The sequence below is a fragment of the Gouania willdenowi genome, chromosome 20 (assembly GCF_900634775.1).
Source record: "Gouania willdenowi chromosome 20, fGouWil2.1, whole genome shotgun sequence".
Classification (NCBI taxonomy): Eukaryota; Metazoa; Chordata; class Actinopteri; order Blenniiformes; family Gobiesocidae; genus Gouania; species Gouania willdenowi.
Genome location: NC_041063.1, coordinates 14282267 through 14305785, shown reverse-complemented (window position 1 = coordinate 14305785; position 23519 = coordinate 14282267). Strand labels below are relative to the sequence as shown.

The 23519-nt window shown below is 38.4% G+C and overlaps 1 protein-coding gene across 1 annotated transcript in view; it reads left to right on the top strand.

The window, feature by feature from the left end:
- LOC114454429 (plexin domain-containing protein 2-like) overlaps nt 1–23519 on the top strand; it is an 87041-nt gene that overhangs the window by 59595 nt on the left and 3927 nt on the right. The window contains exons 6-12 of the mRNA XM_028434886.1: nt 1374–1492; nt 3284–3383; nt 8029–8124; nt 8285–8366; nt 15475–15535; nt 15616–15769; nt 21782–21820. Of these exons, the coding sequence (XP_028290687.1) occupies nt 1374–1492; nt 3284–3383; nt 8029–8124; nt 8285–8366; nt 15475–15535; nt 15616–15769; nt 21782–21820 (651 nt within the window). The remainder of the gene's footprint in view (nt 1–1373; nt 1493–3283; nt 3384–8028; nt 8125–8284; nt 8367–15474; nt 15536–15615; nt 15770–21781; nt 21821–23519) is intronic.

Genomic DNA, 23519 nt, shown 5'->3' with positions numbered 1-23519 from the left:
ACTGTTCACGTTTTCAACCGATGCATTAGATTAAATTATATTATACTAATTTGGTAAGGATTATATTAGATTACATTAGATTTAACCAGATTAACGTGCTGTAAAATTGTGAGATCTCACTCATTCGTTGGTTGGTCGGCTCGTTTGTCTACAAAACATGTTAAATCCTTAAAAACAAATGAAATTAACTCTAAACTAAAGTCGTTTTAGTTCAGGAGCAGTTTGATCTCAAGAGGGCCACAGATTTTTTGCGGGAAAACGAGTAATTACAACATCACTGTACCAGAGTTTACACTTCTACGTATACATAAAACACAAAGTATGTAAGAAACCGATAAGCAATAAGTGACAGATATCAGTCCCAACAGAAATTTCCTAAATTTTGTGACCAATTTATTTGAAATAATGCCATAATTTGAGGAAAATGTAAGGATTTTGTTGAGTTTTTTTCGACTGTTTAACATTAAAAACGACTGCACCGTGCGATATTAGCACAGGGAAAACTGTGAGTTTAATTTATAAAATGATTCACGTTTTCACTGTCACTTTTACTTTCTCCTGTGGGCCGAATTTGGATGCTCCAAAGGGCCGGATTTGGCCCCGGGGTCATGAGTTTGACACATGCTATATAGTCTGTTAAAATACTTCTGTAGCTATTAATATTTGGAGTTTATTTGATTTCTGTCAGCATAACTGAAGAATAATGTAGCCAAAAAAAAACAAAAAAAATACATTTTCCAAACCAGAACCAATAGGGATTATGTGGTCTGTATATGGCTTAAAGTTGTTCTTGTTTATGCAGATGTTACTTATAATGGCCAAATAAATATACTTGATTAATCTGTTGAACCCGAAGTAAAAAACTGTATATTTCTATGCCCAGTGGCTTTTAATTTCACCATCTATTCACAGTCTGTGTTGGATTTTGTCTTTAAAAAGGAGTTAATTTCCATTCTTTAATTACATTTCTTATAGCTAATTGTCCCGACCAATAAAAATGTCTCACACTTTTGAATATCTTTGGTTGAAAAGTTTCACTTAGTGAAAATTGCCTGAGCTGTATATAATCTATCACAGTAACGGCGCTGCCTCTCTTTGGTTCTGCTTTTATGGCTCTTTTATATTTTTCCAATGTTTTTCTATCAGTGTTTTCAGCCCTAATGTTCCAGTCCAAGCGTGGGGAAAGAATGAATTCTCCATTAGACAGACTTCACTGTTATTGTTGGTTTTATTTTTAGCTCATTCTAGTAGTTTACTTCTGATTAGATCTGTGAGAGCAGTGCAGTAAATACGCGTTAGGATGACAGAAGGCCCTCTTTTCCTGCCCCCGTTGTCATGCACACTTCATCATTTAGTCCTGTTCTTCTTCACAGGCACCGCTTTGGTGGTGCAGTGGGATCACGTTCACCTGCAGGACAACTACAACTTAGGGAGCTTCACCTTCCAGGCCACACTGCACGACACGGGCAGGATCGTCTTTGCATACAAAGAGGTGAGGATTCATTAGAAAACATATTCTCGCTGACCATGCAGTTGTTTTCTCTGTGAACGTGTCCTTCCTTCACCTTGTGACTTCTGTCGGTGAAAGGCGCTATACAAATAAACATGACAGGGTAAAGCAGGAGAAGTAGGCAGAGAAGATACATCGCAGTTTTTCTTGATTGATAAGACACCGAGTTCAGTTCACTGCACACAGGCACCATCTGACGACGCACATTTCTCCAAAACAGGACACTGACGTCAAAGCCTTGAACGCAATTCATGGTTTGCACACAGTTTCCAAAGCTCTTGCACTCTTTTTGCAAAAGACTGAACACATTTTTTTCTCATTTCAACCATAGCACACATTTTTCAGAAAGCGAACACGAAGACTGTTTAGTGTAAGATTATTTTTATTTAGTAATGTACAGTCACTGCAATGGTCCCTTCTAATTTATATATAGGATGCATTTGTGTTTGTCATTTTTGAGGACTTTATCATTTTTTTTATACTTCATGTGAACACACGGTGAGAGACAGTGTTTTGTATTTTGCTACTTTTGCTCTGTGTGCTAATTCTGAAAGCAAAAAAGTTCAAATTTTAACAAGAAAGTGCACATTTGACCCAAGTGTGCAGTGCTCTGTGAATAAGGTCCTAATAAAGAAAACAGGGTGCAGTGTTATGGGAAATGAGCTATTTTTCCAGAACAGTGTCTTATCAATCAAGAAAAACTGTAATCATCGATTTTTCTCATTGATCATCAAAACACATCACGAACAATTTTTTTATTTAAAAAAAAAATGAAAATATATTCCATTATTTTCCTGGAAAAAAAAACAAGCGTTGATCACATTGGGGTATAAAAATAATAATATCCTGCTAGTGATGCACCATATTAGAATTTTGGTCAATTACATAACAATAATAGTAATAGCTTGAATTTATATAGCGTTATTTTTCGAGGAAACTCAAAGTACGTTACAGAAACAATTATTCATTCACACCAGTCATACTGGTGGTAAGCAACAACATAGCCACAGCTGCACTGGAAGCATGGCTGCCACTTCGCGCCTGTCACCAACATTCATGTACAATTCATACCCATTCATACAAAGCAATGCCTTGCGACAATGACTTGGATAGAGCAGGATTCAAACTCCCAACCATTCGGTTATTGGACGACCCATGCACTCTACCACTGAGCCAGGCGTTGAGGCGTCTACGGAACCGATATATCGCCAGAATGGCCCATATCCGATACCTAATTTCAAAGCCGATAATATCGTGCATCACTATCCAAGCTGTGAGAATCTGACGTATCCAAGTATTTATCTGATAATTGTGGCGAGTGGAACAGAAGGACTCATTTTACAACATTATATAATTTGTTCTTTTCACTCGCTCGGAGAAGCTAATCTGAAAAGAATAACATTGCTATTATACAGTAGATCATTCCACTATTTACACACTCGTGAATATTTGCAATAATTGAGGGCACCACAGCACTTTAGTACAACGTAACCATCATAAATGTGTTCTTAGGAAACCACAGGATTTTTTCACCAGTTGAGAAGAACTATGTACTCAAACAAAATTCCAGATTTGATCCATCTTAACCAAGCTGGAGCTCATTTCAGTCCCATCTGTGTGTCTGAGATATTTATTTTTGCTCTCAAACACGGCCTGTATTCTTACGGACATTCATGCAGGAGATTGTCTGGTGAGGTATTACCGTACTCTCTCAGACAGACTTCACAGTCCTGCTAAATATGCGTTTGCTTTTTTTTTTTTTTTTTTTTTCAGATTCCCGTTGAGGTCTCACAGATCAGTTCTGTCAATCACCCCGTGAAGGTGGGCCTGTCTGATGCCTTCGTGGTGGTGCACAAGATCCAGCAAATACCAAGTGAGTGAGATTCTTCTCACTAAAGATGAAATCATGTCATCTCCAGGCTACACTTGCAGAGGTGTGTGTTGAGTTGTAGGGGTGTAGATACACAATAAAGAGTACATTATTTTATTTAAATAAATAAATAAGTAAAAATACAACTTTATAAGTTGTTACAATCTGATTGGACAGTCAAAAACAGACAGAAAACTACCAACTCACACCAACTAACAATAATATATAATCTACTATACTTACTATTATAATAAATAATTGTCATAAAGAAGTTCAGTCATATTTTAAAAGAAAAAAAATCCTCTCATCACCAGCCAAGAGTCCATTTTATTTACGTCATTTGTCGAAATGTAAAGATATCAGTAAATAAAATATAAAATATGTTGGATTTGTAACATTGAATATACATTTTATGTCAGATATACCAGAAACGCTTATGAATCATTTTTTATTATAAAATACCAGAAAAACACTAATAAATAGATTCAATTCCTAGTTGCTACATACACGCGATAGAGTTAAGGTGACTAGACTGACGTGTATAAACTGAATGAAATTAAATTTTGATATATTTTTGTAGTTTTTGATGGTAAAAATGTCTAAACATATATTCTTGGTCATCTTCCAAAGCCAAATTATCAAATATAACACCTACATACTGTATCTGATATAATTACTAAGAACTGAATAGTTTAACCTTTTCCATCAGTTATATATTGTTCGCTTTTCAAAACAAAATCTTGTGGACAGTAGATTGGATGCCCAACGTAACAAGTGACCTTTGAATGTACAGCCCATTAATATAATAATGCCTCCATATAGTGCTTAATGCTTTTATATGACTAAAAAAAATGCAGAAAATTAAATAAAAACATCTGCAATCCTGATGTTTTATTTGCTCTGGTCTGACTCTTCACTTATTTGAACACACTTTATTTTCCTTGTCGTGGTTGATTATTAAATGTGCTCTGACTGTTGGTCCTGTAGGTACTTTACTTGTAATCTTAACAATGTGAAAATAGACAGGAAAAGTATAATTACTGCAGGCTGTGCCATGAAGTAGTTGAAGCGTTTCCGCAGCCAATTACGACAGAGCAACCATGGCAACCAAAGAGACCCTTTTCTATGCTTTGAAAGCTTAAATGAAACATTTTCCACTTGACAATTAGTGGCTGTTCTGTGGTCAGGTTTCACACTTACTACGCTGGAAGGAAGCATGTGTTATAATTGTATTTACTTCCATTCTGCTGTGATTAATGATCATTTCTCAAGTTCAACGGAATTCCCAAACCACCTTCATTCTTTTACATCTTCCTGTCTGTAGTAAGATTTAAACGCATTGTTTAAGGCGACGCCAAGTCAGGAGCTGCTAATTAGATACAGCGTGAGGTTGTCATTAGTTATTGCTCTACAGTAATTGGGTAATCGCTCTAATCAGATTCGTAGCTACCTGAGAGTGTAATTATGCAGAAAGATTATTTGTGAGGTGAAGAAGAATGGAAGACACTTTTGGAATATATGTGTTGCAGCACAATGTGTTTTAAAATAATGTGTAAGCAGGTACATTTTTTTTTTTTACAGGCGTTGTTACCTTTTTTGGAGATTTTACGTAATGATTTAGCACCTCTCAATATTATGTAGCCAAAAATTATCCAAAAGTGGCAAAAATGTGGCGAGAAAAGAGTGAAAAGTGACAAATGGTCCAAAATCAGTCAAGAGTGGCCAAAACAAACAAACAATAAAAAAATAAATGGGCAAATAAAGAGGAACCAGGTGGCATGTAATGGCAAAGGATAGCTTTAAATGGGCAAAATGTGACAACAGTAGTGAAAAAAAGCTAAATGTGGAACAAAAAGAGGCAAAATGTAGGGGGAAAAGGAAACAAGTGGTAGTTATTGGGCAAAAGTTAGCTTATTTGGATGAAGAGTGACTAAAAAAATTTAAGAAAGGACGAAAATTAAATAAAAGTGTCAAAAAGTACTTGCAAAAATTGACAAAATAGGAAAAAAGGATATTTACTGGCAAAAAGTAGCTATATTCTGAAAACAGTGTCCAAGCAGAAATGCAGAAATGGACAAAGGAAATACGTAAAAAGGGGTTAAAAAGTTTCCACCTTTTAAGGTTTTTTTGAGAGAACAACATGTTGAGCATCACTGACGTATACAGCTTGAATCACGGTGTCCGCTGATAATGTAGTGGGCTGGTCTGAACAGAAAATGCCAGTGCTGGATTTTTGTCCCAGTCCACCCATGTCAGGGGGTATTTCTTAATGGTAATGAATGTAGCATTGTTTGTGGTTGAATCCTGCACATCTGAAAGGCTGTGACACGTACATATCAGCAGCTTAAAGACCTTCCCCTGGCCTCACCGGTGTCAATAGGCACCTGATAATCACTGGCAGAAGGAAGTCAGTAACGCTGGGGGGAAGGAGGGAGTCCAAGGGTGGGCTCATTCTCATGTTGAGCCAAGCTGGCTTCTACTGTATATCGCTGCTTTGATCATTGGTCCTCTGTGTGATCAAACAAAGCAAGTCTGTGTGTGTGTGTGTGTGTGTGTGTGTGTGAGAGAGTGAAGTAGAGTTGAGTTAAACGATTTAAATAATCTAGTCATTCATGGTAATATGTATTCAAATTGTTTTCAGGACACTGCACCAGATTCTTGTTCTACAGCCTCCCAGGTATCGCCGTGTCATTTTTCAACTAGAATCGCTGTAGCATTTTCTCACAATTACACAAAACACACAATACATACGGTACTGCTTTACCGTAATACGCGACGTAAACTGGCATTCTAGTTTTAAACCACTGATGGCGTTACTGCTGTCTATCTCGGGCCCTGAGGTACTATCTCGTGCACCCCCTGACTTAACCATCTTGAGTCCCGACTTATTAACTTGGACCCCAACTTTATCCCCTTTTTTTTTTAAAATCTCATCCATGTCACCTCCAGGGCTCCATAGATATGGTAGTTTTAGTGCCAATAACAATATTGGGATTTTTAAAATGGTAAATGGACTTGCATTATATAGGGTTTTATAACCCAAAGCACTTCACTATGTCAGTTCATTCACGCACCAATGGGGACACAGCTGCCATGCAAGGCACTCGTCAACATCAACTTAGGGTTCAGTGTCTTGCCCAAGGAGACTTTGGCATATAGACATGTATAACACTGGGATCGAACTCTCAACCTCTCGATCAGAAGATGACCCCTCTACCACCTGAGCCTAAAAAAGCAGATATATGTACAGTATGTCTAATAATATACAAATAGTGTTATCCTTTGATTCAAAACATACATAAAAGATATATATATATATATATATATATATATATATATATATATATATATAAGATGCAGTGGGCTTACAATTATTCTATTAATAGAGGCAGTTTTTTTTATTTTATTACCATCATTGTGTTATCTTTTGTACTTGGGCCTAGGCAATTTGTTGTAGTTTTAGGAAGGACAAATGGCCTTGATAAATGTATCCAGTCTGTGGAGGCATGCTTTGAATATATATAATCTGTTAGGGTCAGTGGGGGGCATTCATAAAATCAGTCCATATTTACTTTAAATCTAACAAACACCCAAAAACTATAGGAGGCACAGGGAAACCTGGGAGCCGAGAACAAAAAGGCTGTAGCGCACGTGGAGGGTGAAGCAGCAACCGTTGAGCATCCAGACACTCGGCTAAATAGTGAGGGAGGCTGGATTAGGAAGGAGCCACACCTGGGTGCAAAGCATGAGTCAGCTAATCATTTACAACCCAAACACAGCTGACGTGACGAGAGTTAAAACATGGAACAACGACGAGAGAATGAAACGTCACAGAAATAGAACGAAACCATGACCCACAGAAAAACATAAAGACCACAAAACAAAATAGACCCTGACATTATCACAACATACTTTCAGTAACTTTAGAGTGTTAATCAATTATTTATATTTTATTTAGGCTCAGAAAAAATTATCCTTTTGGTGATTAAATAGGAATATTATTTAATTTTTCTGATTGGCTTATATTTTCCCTCATGACTGCAACATCTGACTCGATCTTGACATAGATGTTTGGACTGTGACTACTATAGTGCAGAAGATCCCTTTCTGTTTGAAATTTTAAATTGATTATTCAATGCAATAGTGCATTTATTTATTTCACGTTTAGTTACACGAGTTACATAATCTAAATTCAATAAATCTGAAATGATGAATGAATACATCTGCCATCATTTACCCTAATGGTAGTGAAGATGCATAGGCCATGAAAGCAAGTAGCTCATCCTACAGTGAGTCATAAATACTAAAAGGTAATTGTACTCAATGATGTATCTCTCCATCGATTGCTACATCTTACCTCGGCTGATGGCTTTTTCTCTCAGATGACTGTGGGTGGCCACCTTTCAACAAGGTGAGATTGATACGAGATCCCAGGGGAAATTGTTTCCATCCATTTCAGAGTCCTAGTTTGACATTTGGTGCACAAATAAAGATAAGGAGACTGCGGGCACATCCCAAATGAATTGATTCCTTCGCTTTCCTTACACGTACTTTTATCAGGGACCGCCTGTCCCGGTTTTTATCTCAAGAGTGCAAGATGGTGACTTTGGACCCTAACAATATATTATTTTTCACACCTGAATTATAGACGTGCGACGCAGGACAATTTACGAGTACCACCGTGTAGAGCTGACGAAGACAAGGATTACCAACTCGACCGCAGTGGAAATAACGCCCTTACCCAGTAAGTGGACACTATCTAAGTAGCGTGCGACCGTGTGTGTTGAAGCATCCCAGTCGATTTCTTATCATTATTTGGCATATGGAGCTTTTCTTCAGTCGTACATTGAAAACCTATTGATTTTACAATTGCTTTGACTCATTGTTATTTGTCTGGTGTGCAGCCTGCCTCCAGTTTACCAGCTGTGGCCCCTGCATCTCCTCACAGATCAACTTCAACTGCAGCTGGTGTCATCGGCTCAACAGGTAGGATATTAAGACGTGATGCTGCACTGTGTATCAGGTTTACCTCAATGGCAGCTTTTAAAGAGTTTATTCTTACTTTTTACAGAAATATCGGTAACACTTTACTTTAAGTTTTATACATAAGGCTGACATTACCCCGTCATTATCTGTCATTAGGTGTCATAAAGGCTAACATTAGGTAGCCTGGCAATAAGCCACACCCACTTCCTTACTTTTTGTAAGAAAGTGGGTGTGGTAACGCTGCCGTTTCTGCTCACTTCCTCGGCCCGAAAAAGACAGAGCCAATCAGAGCCGTACGGAAAGAACTGCACCAAGCATTGTCAGAACAAACATGGCGTCCGCCACAGAGAAGCCTTTCAGAGCTGCACTCTGCTCTGTTTTGAAATACTTTGATACAGGTTAGGATAACAAAGGGTTAGGATAACAAAGGGTTAGGATCACAAAGGGTTAGGGTAATGAAAAGTTGAGGTTAGGATAACGAAGGGTTAAGGTTAGGGTCACGAAAAGTTAAAAGTTAAGGGTAGGATAACAAAAGGTTAGGATAACGATGGTGAAGGTTAGGGTACCGAAGAGTTAGGGTTAGGTTAACGAAGGGTTAGGATAACGAAGGGTGAAGATAACAAAGGGTTAAGGTTAGGATAAAGAAGGGTTAAAGAAACGAAGGGTTGGGGTAAGGAAGGGTTAGGATAACGAAGGGTGAAGGTTAGGATAACAAAGGGTGAAGATAACAAAGGGTGAAGGTTAGGATAACGAAGGGTTAAAGTAACGAAGGGTTGGGGTAAGGAAGGGTTAGGATAACGAAGGGTGAAGGTTAGGATAACGAAGGGTTAAAGTAACGAAGGGTTGGGGTAAGGAAGGGTTAGGATAACGAAGGGTGAAGGTTAGGATAACGAAGGGTTAAAGTAACAAAGGGTTTGGGTAAGGAAGGTTAGGATATCGAAGGGTTAGGGTAACGAATGACACTTAGTAATAGCTTTCATGACACCTTATTCATGCTAATGACAGGTGTCATGTCATAATAATGATAGCGTATCGTCAGCCTTTATGTATAAAACTTCAAGTAAAGTGTTGCCATAACGTCTAAAGTATATATGTCAATCTTAAAGCCCGGGGGCCAAATTTATCCCTTTTGGAGCATTTCTTTTATTCATATGCGGATGTCGAAACTAGGGCACAATAATGTTGCCCACATGAGATCAAACTGGTCTGTGAACTACAATGAGTTTGACGTCCTTGATCTAAAGGTTAATTCCCTTAATGTTGAAATGATTAAACTGGTTCTTGTGCACCGTTATATTTAATAAATGAATATCCATACAGGTAGTACTTGAAGTTAATAATCCATTTGATAGCTTTAGGGTTAACACTGAGTCAATGTTCATGGAATGAATGCGTTTGCTGGGTTTTCTGGCTACTTTAGGTAAACTCCTGCATCCAAACCTCTGTAGTTATTTTATGAGACAGGATGGTTCCGTTTTACTCGGATTTGGCTCTCAGGCCTCCATCAGCCTCTGCGTTCTCTTTCATCCTTCCCGTCTCCCTCAACTTCAGACTAAAGTAAATATTTGAGTTGCTAAAAGAGTGTTAATGTTCCTCCACAGAATTTCCTGACAGTTGAAATGTGAGCTGAAGCAGGATAGTCAGAAAATCTAAAAGTAAATGATACTTCATGAAACCGCGTTTATCCTTTAGAGAGGATTTCAGTGTCAACATGAGGGTAAATACACTGTTGGGATACATTTATTTGCAGATTTATTCAGTCTGACCCAGGGTTATAAAAATACCTCAACTTATACAGCCGAGTTTTGAGTCCCTTCTGCATCCATTATTTAACTTTCATTCCCCTTTGCATCTTAAATGCTAGTCAGGGCCCAAGAAATTCACAAATTAGACACGTAGACGCTGTTTACCACTCAGCAGAGATACTGTACGCCTGTAGCCCGGATCTCATTAAGCAGCGTTTTATATTTTATATGGCAGCCATGCTGTGTTAATGTCTGACAGCTCAGCTCCTCTCTGCCCTTTGTATCCATCAGCCACTTCCTTTAAAAGAGTCAAACATGCCTTAAACACGCACTAATTACAAAGCTTGAAGGCCTCCCTGGCTCCGAGGTTAATGAAAGGCACTGACATTTTAAAAGAACAACCCTGATGAACTGCTTTCTCGGTGCCGGCAGGGGAGAGTGTACATGCAAACTTACAACTTGAATGTGTTTGCTGTGGCTGAAATGTGCAGCTGTTAGCAAAGTGTGACAGATGTGGCAACTGTGGGTAATCAGCGCTCGCTATAGCAACTCAGTATTAGTGTGTTTGTGTCAGTGGAAAAAAGGGCAAAGATGACTCACGAATAACAGTTAAAAGGATAAATATTGAATTCGAAAGCTCCTCAGATTCTCAGCGTGGCTTTGAGATAATATTTGTGGTTCAAGCCATGGGTTGGGGTTAATTACCGTACATTTTCCCATTACAATTACGTCTTCAATTGTCCATGTCCAATTACAATTAACATGATTATTTTCGCCCCGTAACTCAATTACAGTTACATTCTCATTTACTCAAGTCCAATTACAATTAATCACAATTACTGAGCCTTTGATAAATGAGTTCAACACAGCCATTAGTAATGCTACAAAAAAGAGCCATTAGAATGATTCATAATGTTGGTTTTTCGAGAACATAGAAATTCCTTTTTCCTACTGTCTAAAACTTTAAAATTCAGTGAACTTGTGGAATTCAAATCCAAATTAAATTAAGGGGAAAGTTAAATTTGACGATTTTAAGTGTCCAAACTTTGAAAAGTTTTTGTATGTCAATTTGTGGAGTAAAATTAGGAAACTAAAAACAATGTTCAAACGCGCTATATAATGAAAGAATTAATTTAATTTCACAAGGTACAGGAATGAATCTGATCACTAATCACCACTTGTTTTTTGTTGTAGTTTTTCTCTGTTTTGATGATTAACTCTGAACTATTTGTGAACAGTGTTGGGAGTAACGCATTACAAAAGTAACACCTTAGAGTAATATATTCCTTTTTTCAGAAACACTAATTTAACCCAAAACTGAAACAAAAATCAGCAATATATTACTCGTTACAATCTCAGTAACACAAGTTACTGTATATTGAGACTTAAATGAATTCCACTGATATTCCAATGAATTTTTTTTTTTAAAAAAAAACAGTCAAAAAAGTGTTGAAGGCAATTCTACCCCTTTCTGCGACGTAGAAGAAGAACCTTCCTGCGGAGCGGACTGCTGCAGATCATAAGGTGTGGCCATGGAAACGGACTGCACATTATTTCAATTCATTCATACTTAAAGATACCTGAACATAAATAATCTGAACTCAATTACAACTTAATTATTATTAAAACAGCTAACACTTTTTCAATTACAGTTACAGTTATAATTAAGTCATAGTTGTACTTAATTATCAATTACCCAAATACAATTATAATTGACCTCAACCCTGGTTCGAGTCATGCTTGAAATGATGATAAGAAATGGATGTCCAGCCTTTCTACCTCATTCACATTCACAGATGCTAATGTAACAACTTCCTGTGTGACAGAAGAGCTAGCAGTTAGCAGTTAGCGATTTGATATAAATGAATAAATTAAAGGCTTGAATTTGTTTTGTTTTTTCTAACACATTTATAGTAGTTGATAATATTTACGGGAGTTGGCTGATCAAGGGATAAAGTTATGTTATCACAGTAAATCTCTTATTGTGAAAGGCTAGAGACTAATCACTGTTCTGTGTGGTTAGTTTTATCACCACTTCAGTACACACCCACACATAAACTATGACCATCTTCACATGTGTTATATTTCATATATTCCAACAGTAAATACCAGACTTTTTCAGGAATTCCACCATATTTTAGTACAAAGCAAAAGTTAGGTGCTGGTTTAGAGCGAGTAGTTAAAATGGATTATTGTGAGAAGGTCATAGGTTTGATCCCAGAGGCCCTAATCGGTCTGTGTGTTTTCCCTGACCATACATGGGATTACGACAAGTGCCCCGTTTCCCTCCTAAAAGCAAGAATGTTAGGTTCACTGGAATGGACTAATCCAATGGAGATGATGGTTAAACAAGTCAAAAGTCTCGTCTTTGTTATTGTTACAAACCACATTCTTCACATGTTATAGGCTAGCTGTGTTGTTTGAAGATACCCTGTGAGCAGTAAAAGGTTTCATCCTTCAAACTAAATGAATAATGTTGCATAATCGGCCCTTTTGCATATGTTGGGAGTTCATTTCAAAATAAAATTTTCATTTTCTAAACAAGTTTTACAAATCAAAATACACAATCCACTCAATTAAGAGGCTCGGGTTAACAACATGTTTTTAGACTGTGAATAGAAAGCAGTTTCCAGTGAATAATAACTTTATACCATTATTAAATGAGGAAAATAAATAAAATAGAGATTCTCTGATGAGCAGATTAGTCCTAGTAGGAACTGCTGTGGTCCTTGCTAGGATTGTTAATGGTAAAAGCAAAGCATTTCTGTGTTGTGGAAATCTCTGTCATACCTGTTTCGAGTGCAGCCAAACAGTTTTCATACATTAAACTATGTTTCCACAGCAAAGCCAATTAAATTCACTTATTAGAAAGCAGCAGCCTTAGTTTATCCACTGGAGGACAATAATAAGTGCTGTAATATTTATTCTAATTGAATATGGAGTGCAACTCCAGAAATACTTAGAAAATAGAAAGGAAATTAGCGGTGACTTCAATAAATAAGACTAATAAGGTAAACAATACAGAATAAAGTGGGGGGGGGGGTTCCTTCTGTGTGTTGCGTATCCAGCTAGCTGTGACTGTTAACCTCAACAGACATTGTCTTTCTCACTGCGGCTTCATTAATATTTAAATGAACCATCTCAGCTCCTTCCTAATTATAAGGCTCAGTGCGCTGAATGGTGTCGATGTGTGATGGATGCCTCAGAGGAGAGCGCAGAGTCCCAGTAGGGAGAGGCTACAGCAGCCCCGCTCTGTGATGTTTGTCTCATTCTGTCTTCTTCACTGTCCTCCTGGGGATGAAGCAATCGTATGAAAGTGGAGGATTAGGCAGACAAATCTGATTCGCCTCAATGCACAGATGGCAGAATTTGTGTGTGTGTGAGTGTGTGTGTGTGTGTTTGGGGGGGGGTTTGAGCTTGTGGCCTAAAAGAAATTGGATGATTAGAGAGGTAGAAGGATGAAACTGGGCTGCTTTAGATGGAGACATTTCCATAACAATGTGTTTGAGTAAAACAAAGCCTGTTGGGATTATGTATCGTCACAGATATGGATCCTATTTCTAAATCAGCTCCTTCCTCTTTCATGTCAATCAGCTGCATTTTTTTTTTACAGAAAGAACAGTTTTAGTTTAACATCCACTTCCGACACAAATGCAGAACGTCATGATGAACATGGTCAGCCAAAGACTCCACGACTCTTTGAACCCCAACATGCAGAGTCCACCAAACAAAGCCGCTCCCACCTCAGAGAGTGGCAGGGAGTCTAAGGTGTGGATGTTTACTTCCTCACAGCAGGAATGGTGGGAGAAAAAAGCCGAAACATTGTCACAGTGCGTGTGTAGTGTGTAGACTTTAGTGTTTTCAATGAGCTGCTGCAGAAAAAGCTGATTAATTACTAGACTTTTTTTTCAGTTACACTTTATAAGAAGTTTTATACATTAGGCTGTCATTATCGGTCATTAGCATGAATAAAGTGTCGTTCACTAAATTATGACACCTTTGGAGCTATGTTGGCATTTTTTGGGTTAGGTGGAGGGATCTAGTGGGGTTAGGTATGGTTTGGGGTTGAGGCGGACATACACTGTGCCATTTTTTCCCCAATCGTACTCATTTCCAGCTCAAATTGTGCGACTCAAATGCAGAGCCCGAATGTTCACAGCTCACAATTAATGTTCTCACACTATACGGACCGTCACTCTGACTGCTCACACTGTACGTCCATACACGACACGTCGGGGTCTTGTTTTCGGAAATGCAACGTACCAGGAAGTGGATAGACACTCGCAAATTTCAGCAAAGAGTTTTGAAAATGAAAAGACGGCAATGTGATGGACCAGGAACTGGCTTGGCAGACATGGGCGGTACGGTCCGCCACAGTGGTCCGACGGTGTTCGCGCATGTGTAGTGTGAGAGTTTGAGGTAAGCCGGTTCGTGGCACTGCTAAAACAGTGATACCCTCACAAGGAGCGACCAGGATATCAAACATTTTCTTACGACCATACGATTGCTGATCAGGAGCTAATCGTGTATACGATGCACGACACACGATTTTGCCGAGACGAGGCCCGATCCCAATAATAGACACACGAGTGAAAATCGGCTCAAAATGGGCCAAAAATGGCTCAGTGTATGCCCGCCTTTAGGTTTAGGTATGGTTAGGGTAACAAAGGGCCGCCTTCATGCTAATGACAGGCGTCATGTCATAATAATGACAGTGTATTGTCAGCCTTTATGTATAAAACTACAAGTAAAGTGTATAAGTTAATTGTAAAAGCTTTAGTTTAAACTCCTGTTACTGACATTTCACTGTTTTCTACTAAAGAGAAAGGAAACATCTAAAACCTGCAGGTTATCAACCCTCCTGGACAACTTGAGCCACTCATTCTTTTATTTCCAGCCTTCCAGCACTATCACTGCTGTATTTTAGTTCAGCAAGCAGCTATTTTTTTTGTCACTTAGATTAAGCAGCTCATTTTTTTTATATCACACTGTACATGTCACTATTAAACATTTTCATTAAACAAAAGCTTTTTCCTTCCTTTAATTGCTCTCATCTCTGCTCTCATCGCATCCACTCCTCGTGTTTCTGCTTTAATGTAAATCTTTGAATTCAGCGTTGCTTTAAATTTCAACTGATTTATATCTACATGTTTAATGCCAGGTTAGCTCCCTGCCCGTTAGTGTAAAAAGGTTCAGGCTGTAAATCGCTCAACTAAAGAAAGATGGATTACTTTAAAATTTAATGGAGGACTTTATTTGAACTGCTGTAGCTCATTGTGTGTTACTGCAGCATCAAAGCTGACTGTCATCCATCAAGCTTCTTTTTAAAAGGATAATTGACTCTTAGTGTGATGTGCTTCCAGATGTTCCAGTGGCTTTGACCGCCACCGACAGGACTGGGTGGACAACAGCTGCCCAGATGAGGTGAGCAATGCAGATCAACCCTGAGCTTTATGGTCTGGATTGTTCAGTCCATCAGTGTGTGTGTTTTTCTGTTTTTGCAGACCAAGGACAAGATGTGCGACATCATGGACACAACAAACCGTTACGCTACCACCATCGTTACCAGAGCAACACCCAGAGGAGAGGAAGTCACTGCCACTGGAGACACAGCCACGCTGGCCACGTCTCAGCCTCCTACCAGCATCCCAACTGACGGTAAATAAGCTACAAGTTCTCAGACTTCTGCTTTTTCTTTAACTGCTTTGCTTCATAAGTTCAACATTGATGTGGCTCATGCAAAATACTGGCTGTTGATCAAAGAAACGCAAAACTATGTGTGGACGCTTGCCATTTAGGCTGAGCTGGACAGACAGATGGCAGACAGTGGAGCAGAGAACAGCAACTCTGTTTGATCCACTTGTAAACAATGCAGAAATAATGTGAGCCCTGAAAACGCACCATCACCAACCCATGGAGCTCAGCTTGAAGTCCATTGAACTGCAAATACGACAGTTTTACAGTATGTTTGTAATTCTGTTAATGACTTTCCAAAACTTGTATTGGCCGTGTGGGTTAGACATCGTATTTTAGGTTTCAATTACTTTGGTGGCGACAACTTTTCAGTTAATGTGAAGCGTTCTGAAAGCTGACTCTTTATCTCTGTCCCTCACCTCGCAAATCGAAATATCCACAATAAACATTGCCTGTTAACTACAATAAGTAGTTTTACATAAATACAATTTCACCAAAGGTAGCCATTAAACAATAAAATGAGTAAACGGTACGACAAATGTTGTCAATAGCTGCGTTTCCACTACCCTTGGAAATGTGCTAAATCTAAATAGCGCCATAAAAACTGGTAATGGAAACACCTAAATTTCAAGAAAAACAATTCGATATTGCTAAAAGGTTTTTACGCTTTCATGAGGACGAATTTCAGACGTTTCGATATTGAAATGTGTCGCAAAAGTGTTATGGAAACACTTTTTCCTCAAATACACGTCAAAGAACGTCACATGACCACTGCTCTCTGAGAAAACATGGAGGGGTACATGTTAACAGAGGAGACCAGGACATTTCTTTAGCGTTATACTTAAAAATCATTGGTGCCACATTAGACGTGAAACAACAAAGGAATACAGAGTTCTATGAGGAGGTTTGGAGTGTCCATCTTCCTGCAGCAAAGTCTCATGGGATGAGATTTCACAGGCGTTACAAGGTACCTGCCCAAAACAACCTTCAAGGCAAACATTCAAAGCACCATTATACTTTCTCGACATTGAGAAATATCGCTAATGATACAAAGAAAAGCCAAACACAGATTCTTGCCTGATTTTAATGCCGTTTGAAGGGGTTGTCCTGTTTATTCAATGTCCACAGACTACTGTATATTTCTCGCAGTGAAAGAGGGATTTCTACATTTATATTAACGTCAAATGTGCATTTGAGAGTTTCAAAACAGTCAGAAAGAAATTCCCCAGTAAAAGTTACATTTCCCTTCAAGTGCATTCTGAAAGCTCCAGAAATGCATCAAAAACAATGACTGTTTTTTCAGTTATTGACCACATATTGTGCATTGGTAGTCCTGGCCTGTTACACAATAAACTGCAATACATAACAGTGTTATTCAGCAGGTAGTCCAGCATCCGAGTGCATGACTCGGAAAGGGCAGCATCTTCTTAATGGGTTTTTAAAAGCCAGTTGAAAATGACCAAGAATATTTCCCAACTTCTCATAGCCTGACCGTATTTCATGTTGAAAGAGACTTCTAATGTGTTTAATGCTCATTACTAAACAATGGGCTGACAAACCCCTCACAAAACAAAGCCTCACAGTGTTCTCACAACTAAAGCCACTTCAGTCAATCAATAGATGTATTTTCTTCTACGCCAATTTCGATAAATATTTCTTTGACAATGAATACACATTGCTCAGTGAAACCGTGTGGGTGGCTAACTCGGACCAGACTGCAACATCATCAATTTTCGGAGACAAATCCTCTTTCTGACTAGTCGACGCCCATCTTTTGCTGATGGTCGGAAAACATCTAAGATGTCCTCTAAAGCTAAAGTTTCCATCTCTTCCTTTTTGTCTCCTGAGATATACAAGCAGCTGAATTTATGATCCCAGTTTTCAACTCATTGCTGTTTTAATGGCCTTCAGCCAATTTATTTCAGCAAACAAGCAATTAATCTTCGACGGATCCAGATGTTGTCTTATTGGATTAAAGAGACTGAAAGCCTCTTTTTGTCATGTGACTATGTCATCGTATAAAACAGTAATCAATACTAAAAGCCTATGTCAACATTATGTTGTGTTTGTCATGCACTTGTGTTCCCTGATGGCGACACACAATGAGCTAATGCACCAACTGTACAACAATGGCTATAAACATCTACTTCCATTTCTAAGATGGATTGTGTAGCCCTTTAAGGACACTCAATAATATTTGGTCAAATGTAAATCATTTGTAGACATAGAGCTGCTCCACAGAAACAGAATTATATCCCAAAAAAGATTCATAATCTGTGCGTTTTTAATCTTTTACACGCTGGTAACATGTGGTGGAATGCTCAAGCAAACGTTCAAGTATTGTTGGCCCCGCTCTTTCTGCTATTCTGGCTCCGTCCTCAAGTCCGGGGCAGCGCTTGGGTTTACAGTGGCAGTTTCTTGCACATACATCGGTCTACGATGCACAAGCATGCCTTGGACTGTGGGATAAAACTTGTAGTGGGCTTAACTTTAGACACGTTGATCCCAAATACCTGTTTCAGGTATTACCACTCACTCCATCCCTCTGCCCATAGTCACCACCATTATAGTTAAGCCTCACGCCTACAACTTCACATCTCACTTTACAGTAATCAACTCTTCCCCACCCTTCCATTTCTCTACCTTGAATCGCTCCTCCCTGCTCTCTTCCCCCCCACCCCCTCACCTAGGTGTAACACTGCCCTCTCTTTTTATATTCTCCCTTTAATAAAGTGTTTCTTGCCCTTCCTTAGGGAGGGCTGGTGATGGTCACAATTATGCAATAAAATAATGCAATTTATTTAATTGCAATAACAAAAAAATAAAAAATAAAATGCATTGCTGTCTAAAAAAAGATTGCACTTCTTGTAGTATTGACAGCATGTGCAGACAAGTAAAAAAAAAAAATTAAAAAAGTATTGTCGGCTAGGATCGTCTTACGAAATGTGTATTTTATTAGTATTTGCATTTTTTTATCTGAGTCATTGAAACTCGATATAAAGTTATTGGTATTTCGACAAAACTCCCGAAACCTTTATTAAATTGAGAATTTATTGTGGCCATTTGTTGACATGACAGTTATTGACTAAAATTAAGAAAAAACATTTACTTTATCTTCTTTTTTGAAAAAAATAAAGGATTTTAAATAAAGAAACATAGGAAATGTTGTAAATATAGCTACCAGAAAAATAAATATATATCACCCTTAGCGAATGTTTTGGCTCCAAACATTGGAAAGTATCTTATATGTTTTTTTGCATTTGTGAAATTTACTATTTTTCCACCTCAACCTGTTTCCTCTGATAAACTTACCAGATCCTTGTTTAATCTGGATTTCTGTTTCGGGGGTGAGGGTGGGGGTGTGTGGGGGGGGTACTTTAATAGATATTTAGCTGGGTCAGCAGTTATTTCATTGCCTCAAGAAGGCATTCGCTTTCATCGCTAACCCAGAAAAAGGTCAGCCTTCTTGCTATCGCGCCCCCATTAATCATGTTGTGGGGCTGAGTTGGACTGGACAGGCCAGCGCGGTGAGGGGTGCCCTGTGGGCCGCTGTGATGAGGATGCATGCACTGAGGTTACGGCCGAGTGTGAAAACTGTCTGACTGTGAGGCAAAACACCACGAGAAGCCCAGCAGATCAAAGGCAGGCGTGATGAGAGGACTAGCAGACCAGCTGAGTGTGTGTGTGTGTGTGTGTGTGTGTAAAACTACCCCACAGGTCATTAGGGTGTGCGGTGGTATTTACATCCGTTCCAGCTGACTGTCAGACATGTTGGTGGATCCGTTTTTCTATGGCCTGTCTGCTCAGCTGCAGGGGTCAAAGGTCAGGTGCAGCTGCGGGGGAACGTGAACGCGCTGGCGATACGGCCACGGACACATATCTGTGTGGGTGGAGGCGTGTCCGATGAAAACAATCTCACCTCCCGGTCTGCAGATCATCGGCTGCACCTCGTGTGTTTTCCTCAGCCTCAGGCAGTTCAACCTATTGTGAAAACAACAGAAAAGAGAATGTTTTGGATTTCCTCTGCAATCAGTGGGTGTAATCATCCATCTTCACTTAAGTATTTATTCATAAAGAACAAATAAAAAAATAATGAAAACAAATGAACAAATCCACAGAAATCTCGATGAGATTAAAACATGTTAATATAATACATTCATTCAACAAGGGATAGAAAGAAGCCCATTCTTGTCAAGTCCAACCCCCGTTTTTCACCACTAACAACTGCAAAATCCAATGAAATAAACTAAAATGACAATACAAATAAATACTCCAATGGAGCTATTAAGAAAAACAGAACAAAAATCTGTGAACAGTTTTTGTATGTTTACAGTTAGCCCTTACGGCCCCCTCTATGATGTTTTATCAAAAGGCTTGAGGGGCCGCAACATAAACCAGTAATAAAGATTATCAAAGTATTTATTTACACAAAGTTCTTTAAAAAGTAGCAAGAGAATAAAAAAAAACTCAAAAGGGACTGCAGACCCTGACCAAACTGAACAAAAGAAGGGAGGACACTGGGCTGACCCTATACGGGTCCGTCACGCTCAGCGTCGAACTCTAATCTACTCACTCAAAAACAAGACTACCAGTAAATCTCTCTTCCAAACAAAAATAACAAACTTACAACATTGTCTGCTGCTGGTCAAATGTTCCTCTTAGCACTTCACAGCACCTCCTCCCTCTCCACCTGATTGCTGATGTGAATCAGGTGTGTTAGATGAGAGGGAGGAAAGGGCAGACTGAGAGGCCAGGACGAAGCAGCCGTATTAATGGATACATCAAAACAGAACTGAACTCTTTCACCTGAGAGGATTTAATTATGTTGGCATCAACTGCTCATCCATTTGCCCTTAAAATGTCACATAAAAGTGTATGTTTCTACAGTTTTTTATTAAATTTAGTTTGATGATGCCATAGTTCATGTTTATTTGGTTATTTTTGACGTGTAAAGGACAAAGCAGGCATATTGCCTTAGTTAGACTCCTGCACGAATGTTGACATTTATCTTTTTTTTTTTTTAATTTTCCCACTGAAAAGCAAAAGCTCCCTGTGGAAGGAGGAAATGACGTCTCATTAATGTCTCCTAATGTCACCTGGTGTGGACACGTTCACATCGCAATCCAGTTAGTTGTTGGCTGTCTCATCTTAGTCTGAATCCTTCCTCGACTTACCTTTTTAATCTAATCGGCACAAATCTGTAAGATCTGACGCCCAACTCTACCTCCAACACCCTCATCTTCCTCAAAAAAAACTCTTTAACAACCAAAAGAAACTGCCTGAATCGTCAGGAAATACTTCTTTTTGGGCTAAGGTGTCTGCAGTTCTCTAATCTTGTCTGGGTGCGTTCAAGAATCATGTTTTGTGGTTGTTTACTAGTGACAACAATATGATCAAAACATTTCAATATGTAAAAACTGTCTTTTATTCAATACCTTTTTCCAAACACTTCCTGGTTCCGTGCACTTTAACCCTCCATTAATATGTTTTAGAGCAAATAATGTGTGTAGTTGATTTGTGCTTTACAACAAAGGTTATTGATATTTGTGTGTTGTTATTTGCAGCATTTCACAATTTCCTCTCTAAATGTCTCATTTCAACAGCTCTATGAATGAAATCATTGAGAAATGTGAAACCTTTTGCATTCAGTCGTAGTGTGAAATATAACTGCTGGTGAATTTGCATAATATGATTCTTATTGTGTGCTTCTTAAAGAACTGGGTTTTGCAGTATTTCCATATTTCATGCCTATAATTAACCCCAGACAGCTTTTTACAGTTGAATTATGGATGTGGAGCCATTATAGTCAAAGCATTCATTTTTAATAAGGTTTGAAGCTCACTAATGAAAGATGCTTGATTTAATTTAAAATCTCCAGGGAATTATTTATCTCGTCTTATCTTTACCGGCCAACGACAAAGAGAAATATGTATATTGTGAAATCTAACGTGGCTTTTTTTGTGTTTCTCCTCACAGATGACACCAAGATAGCTCTGCATCTCAGAGACAACCAGGGTAGGTTCTTCCACTGCTATAGTTTATGTACTGTATCTACTGCCTCGCCTGATTTCTGGATTTGATTCAATCTCTAAGGTATTAGGTATTAGACCCTGATTGCTTTTCTTTTTTATTGTCTGTTCCTGTGACTCAGTCCGTTGATAAACCTCCTCCAGCAGCTGACCAAAATCCAACAGTCCACTGGGTTGGAGCCATAAGTTACAGTGTCTGGACTTAATCAGAGAGGGAAAGGACAGAGATGCACAGATTACTGAAAACTTCCCTAAAGTCCATAGTTTAGTCCTCAGTTTAGTGATAGATTATAGACAGCACAGAGGAAATACACATCGGGAAAGTCAAGGATTTAAATTTGGTCTCTTAACCTTTTCAACCTCTTCTCCGAAAAGCCCATACCCATAACAAATAATGTTTTTCAAAGCTTCTACATGGCTAATATTTTTTTTCAGATTGAAGTAGGACCCTTAGTGGATGCAGATGATGTGAAATCTTGGAAATACATGATACTGAGTGACAATAAATCATGTTTTAAACATAGAAATCTGTAGTCTGCCCAAAATAACCCCAGAGTTTTCCACAAAATATAAAGCCAATTCTCAGTAGGGAAGGCTACAAATGCCTAATAGATAAATTAATGAAACATTATTTACTGAAAAGATAGGAACAAAATTTAAATTGCCACTTGAAAGTTTGTTTCATCTCCATCGTAAACGCTCCGTTTGTAGAAATTTTCACGCATTGCATTGTGGGATATGGATTCGCAGAGACAGATGGTTTTTGCCAGATCTTGTGTTGCTCTCGTCACAGATCTGAAACAGTTTTTGCAGGTGATTTTCCAAATGCATTGAATGAAACAATATTTGATACATTTCTCATTTTTAAATTCATATTCATGATATATGAAGTAAATACTATTTCCAGAAACTCTCTTTTTAAAGACATTTATATTTGATAAGTTGGAAACAGCCTTACAGAGTTTTACAGAATAACATTTTGCTCCCAAATTAGAAACAGGCTTTCAGGGCAATAATGTTAGTTACACTGAATATCTATAATGGTTTGGTAACAATTTGTATACAAAATAATGTAATTCTTAATATACTGTAACTTTAATCAAAAAAACTGAAAACTACTATGTATACTTCTCTCTAAATAACTGAAAGCTGGAGTGTCCCATCAGAGCTAAACAGAAAGAGCAAACAAACAATGTTAAAATTTGTATTTTATTAACTTTTCTCCGTTTTTGGAATTGAAGATTTATTTTCAACCAATTGCATCAAAGTTTCTCTCCGACTACAGCTGCTGTACATTTGTCACAGCTCTTTTAGTATGCAACACTTTCTTCAGTTTGTTTACCCCCTAATACGTCGAATCATTTGAATTTCCTAAACCGACTTTGAACTTAATCAGTTTTCAAAGATTGCCTCTTCAAATGTTTCATTTCCTGCTTGAGAGAAATTGGAAATCTGCTGCCTCTGTCACACAGATCTAACGTGCATCCCTTCACTCCAGCATCTTTGTGCTTGAAAGTCGTGCTGCCACGATATCACTCTGCATTTGTTTATTTTGTCGATGTTTCCACTCTTTTATCATCACTTTCCTAGTTTAGGAACCCCGAAGAACGTACAATAAAGCCAACCTTTGTGCAAATCCAGAGTAAAATCCTGACGTAGTTGGTGTTTGTTAAGGATTTCTTCAC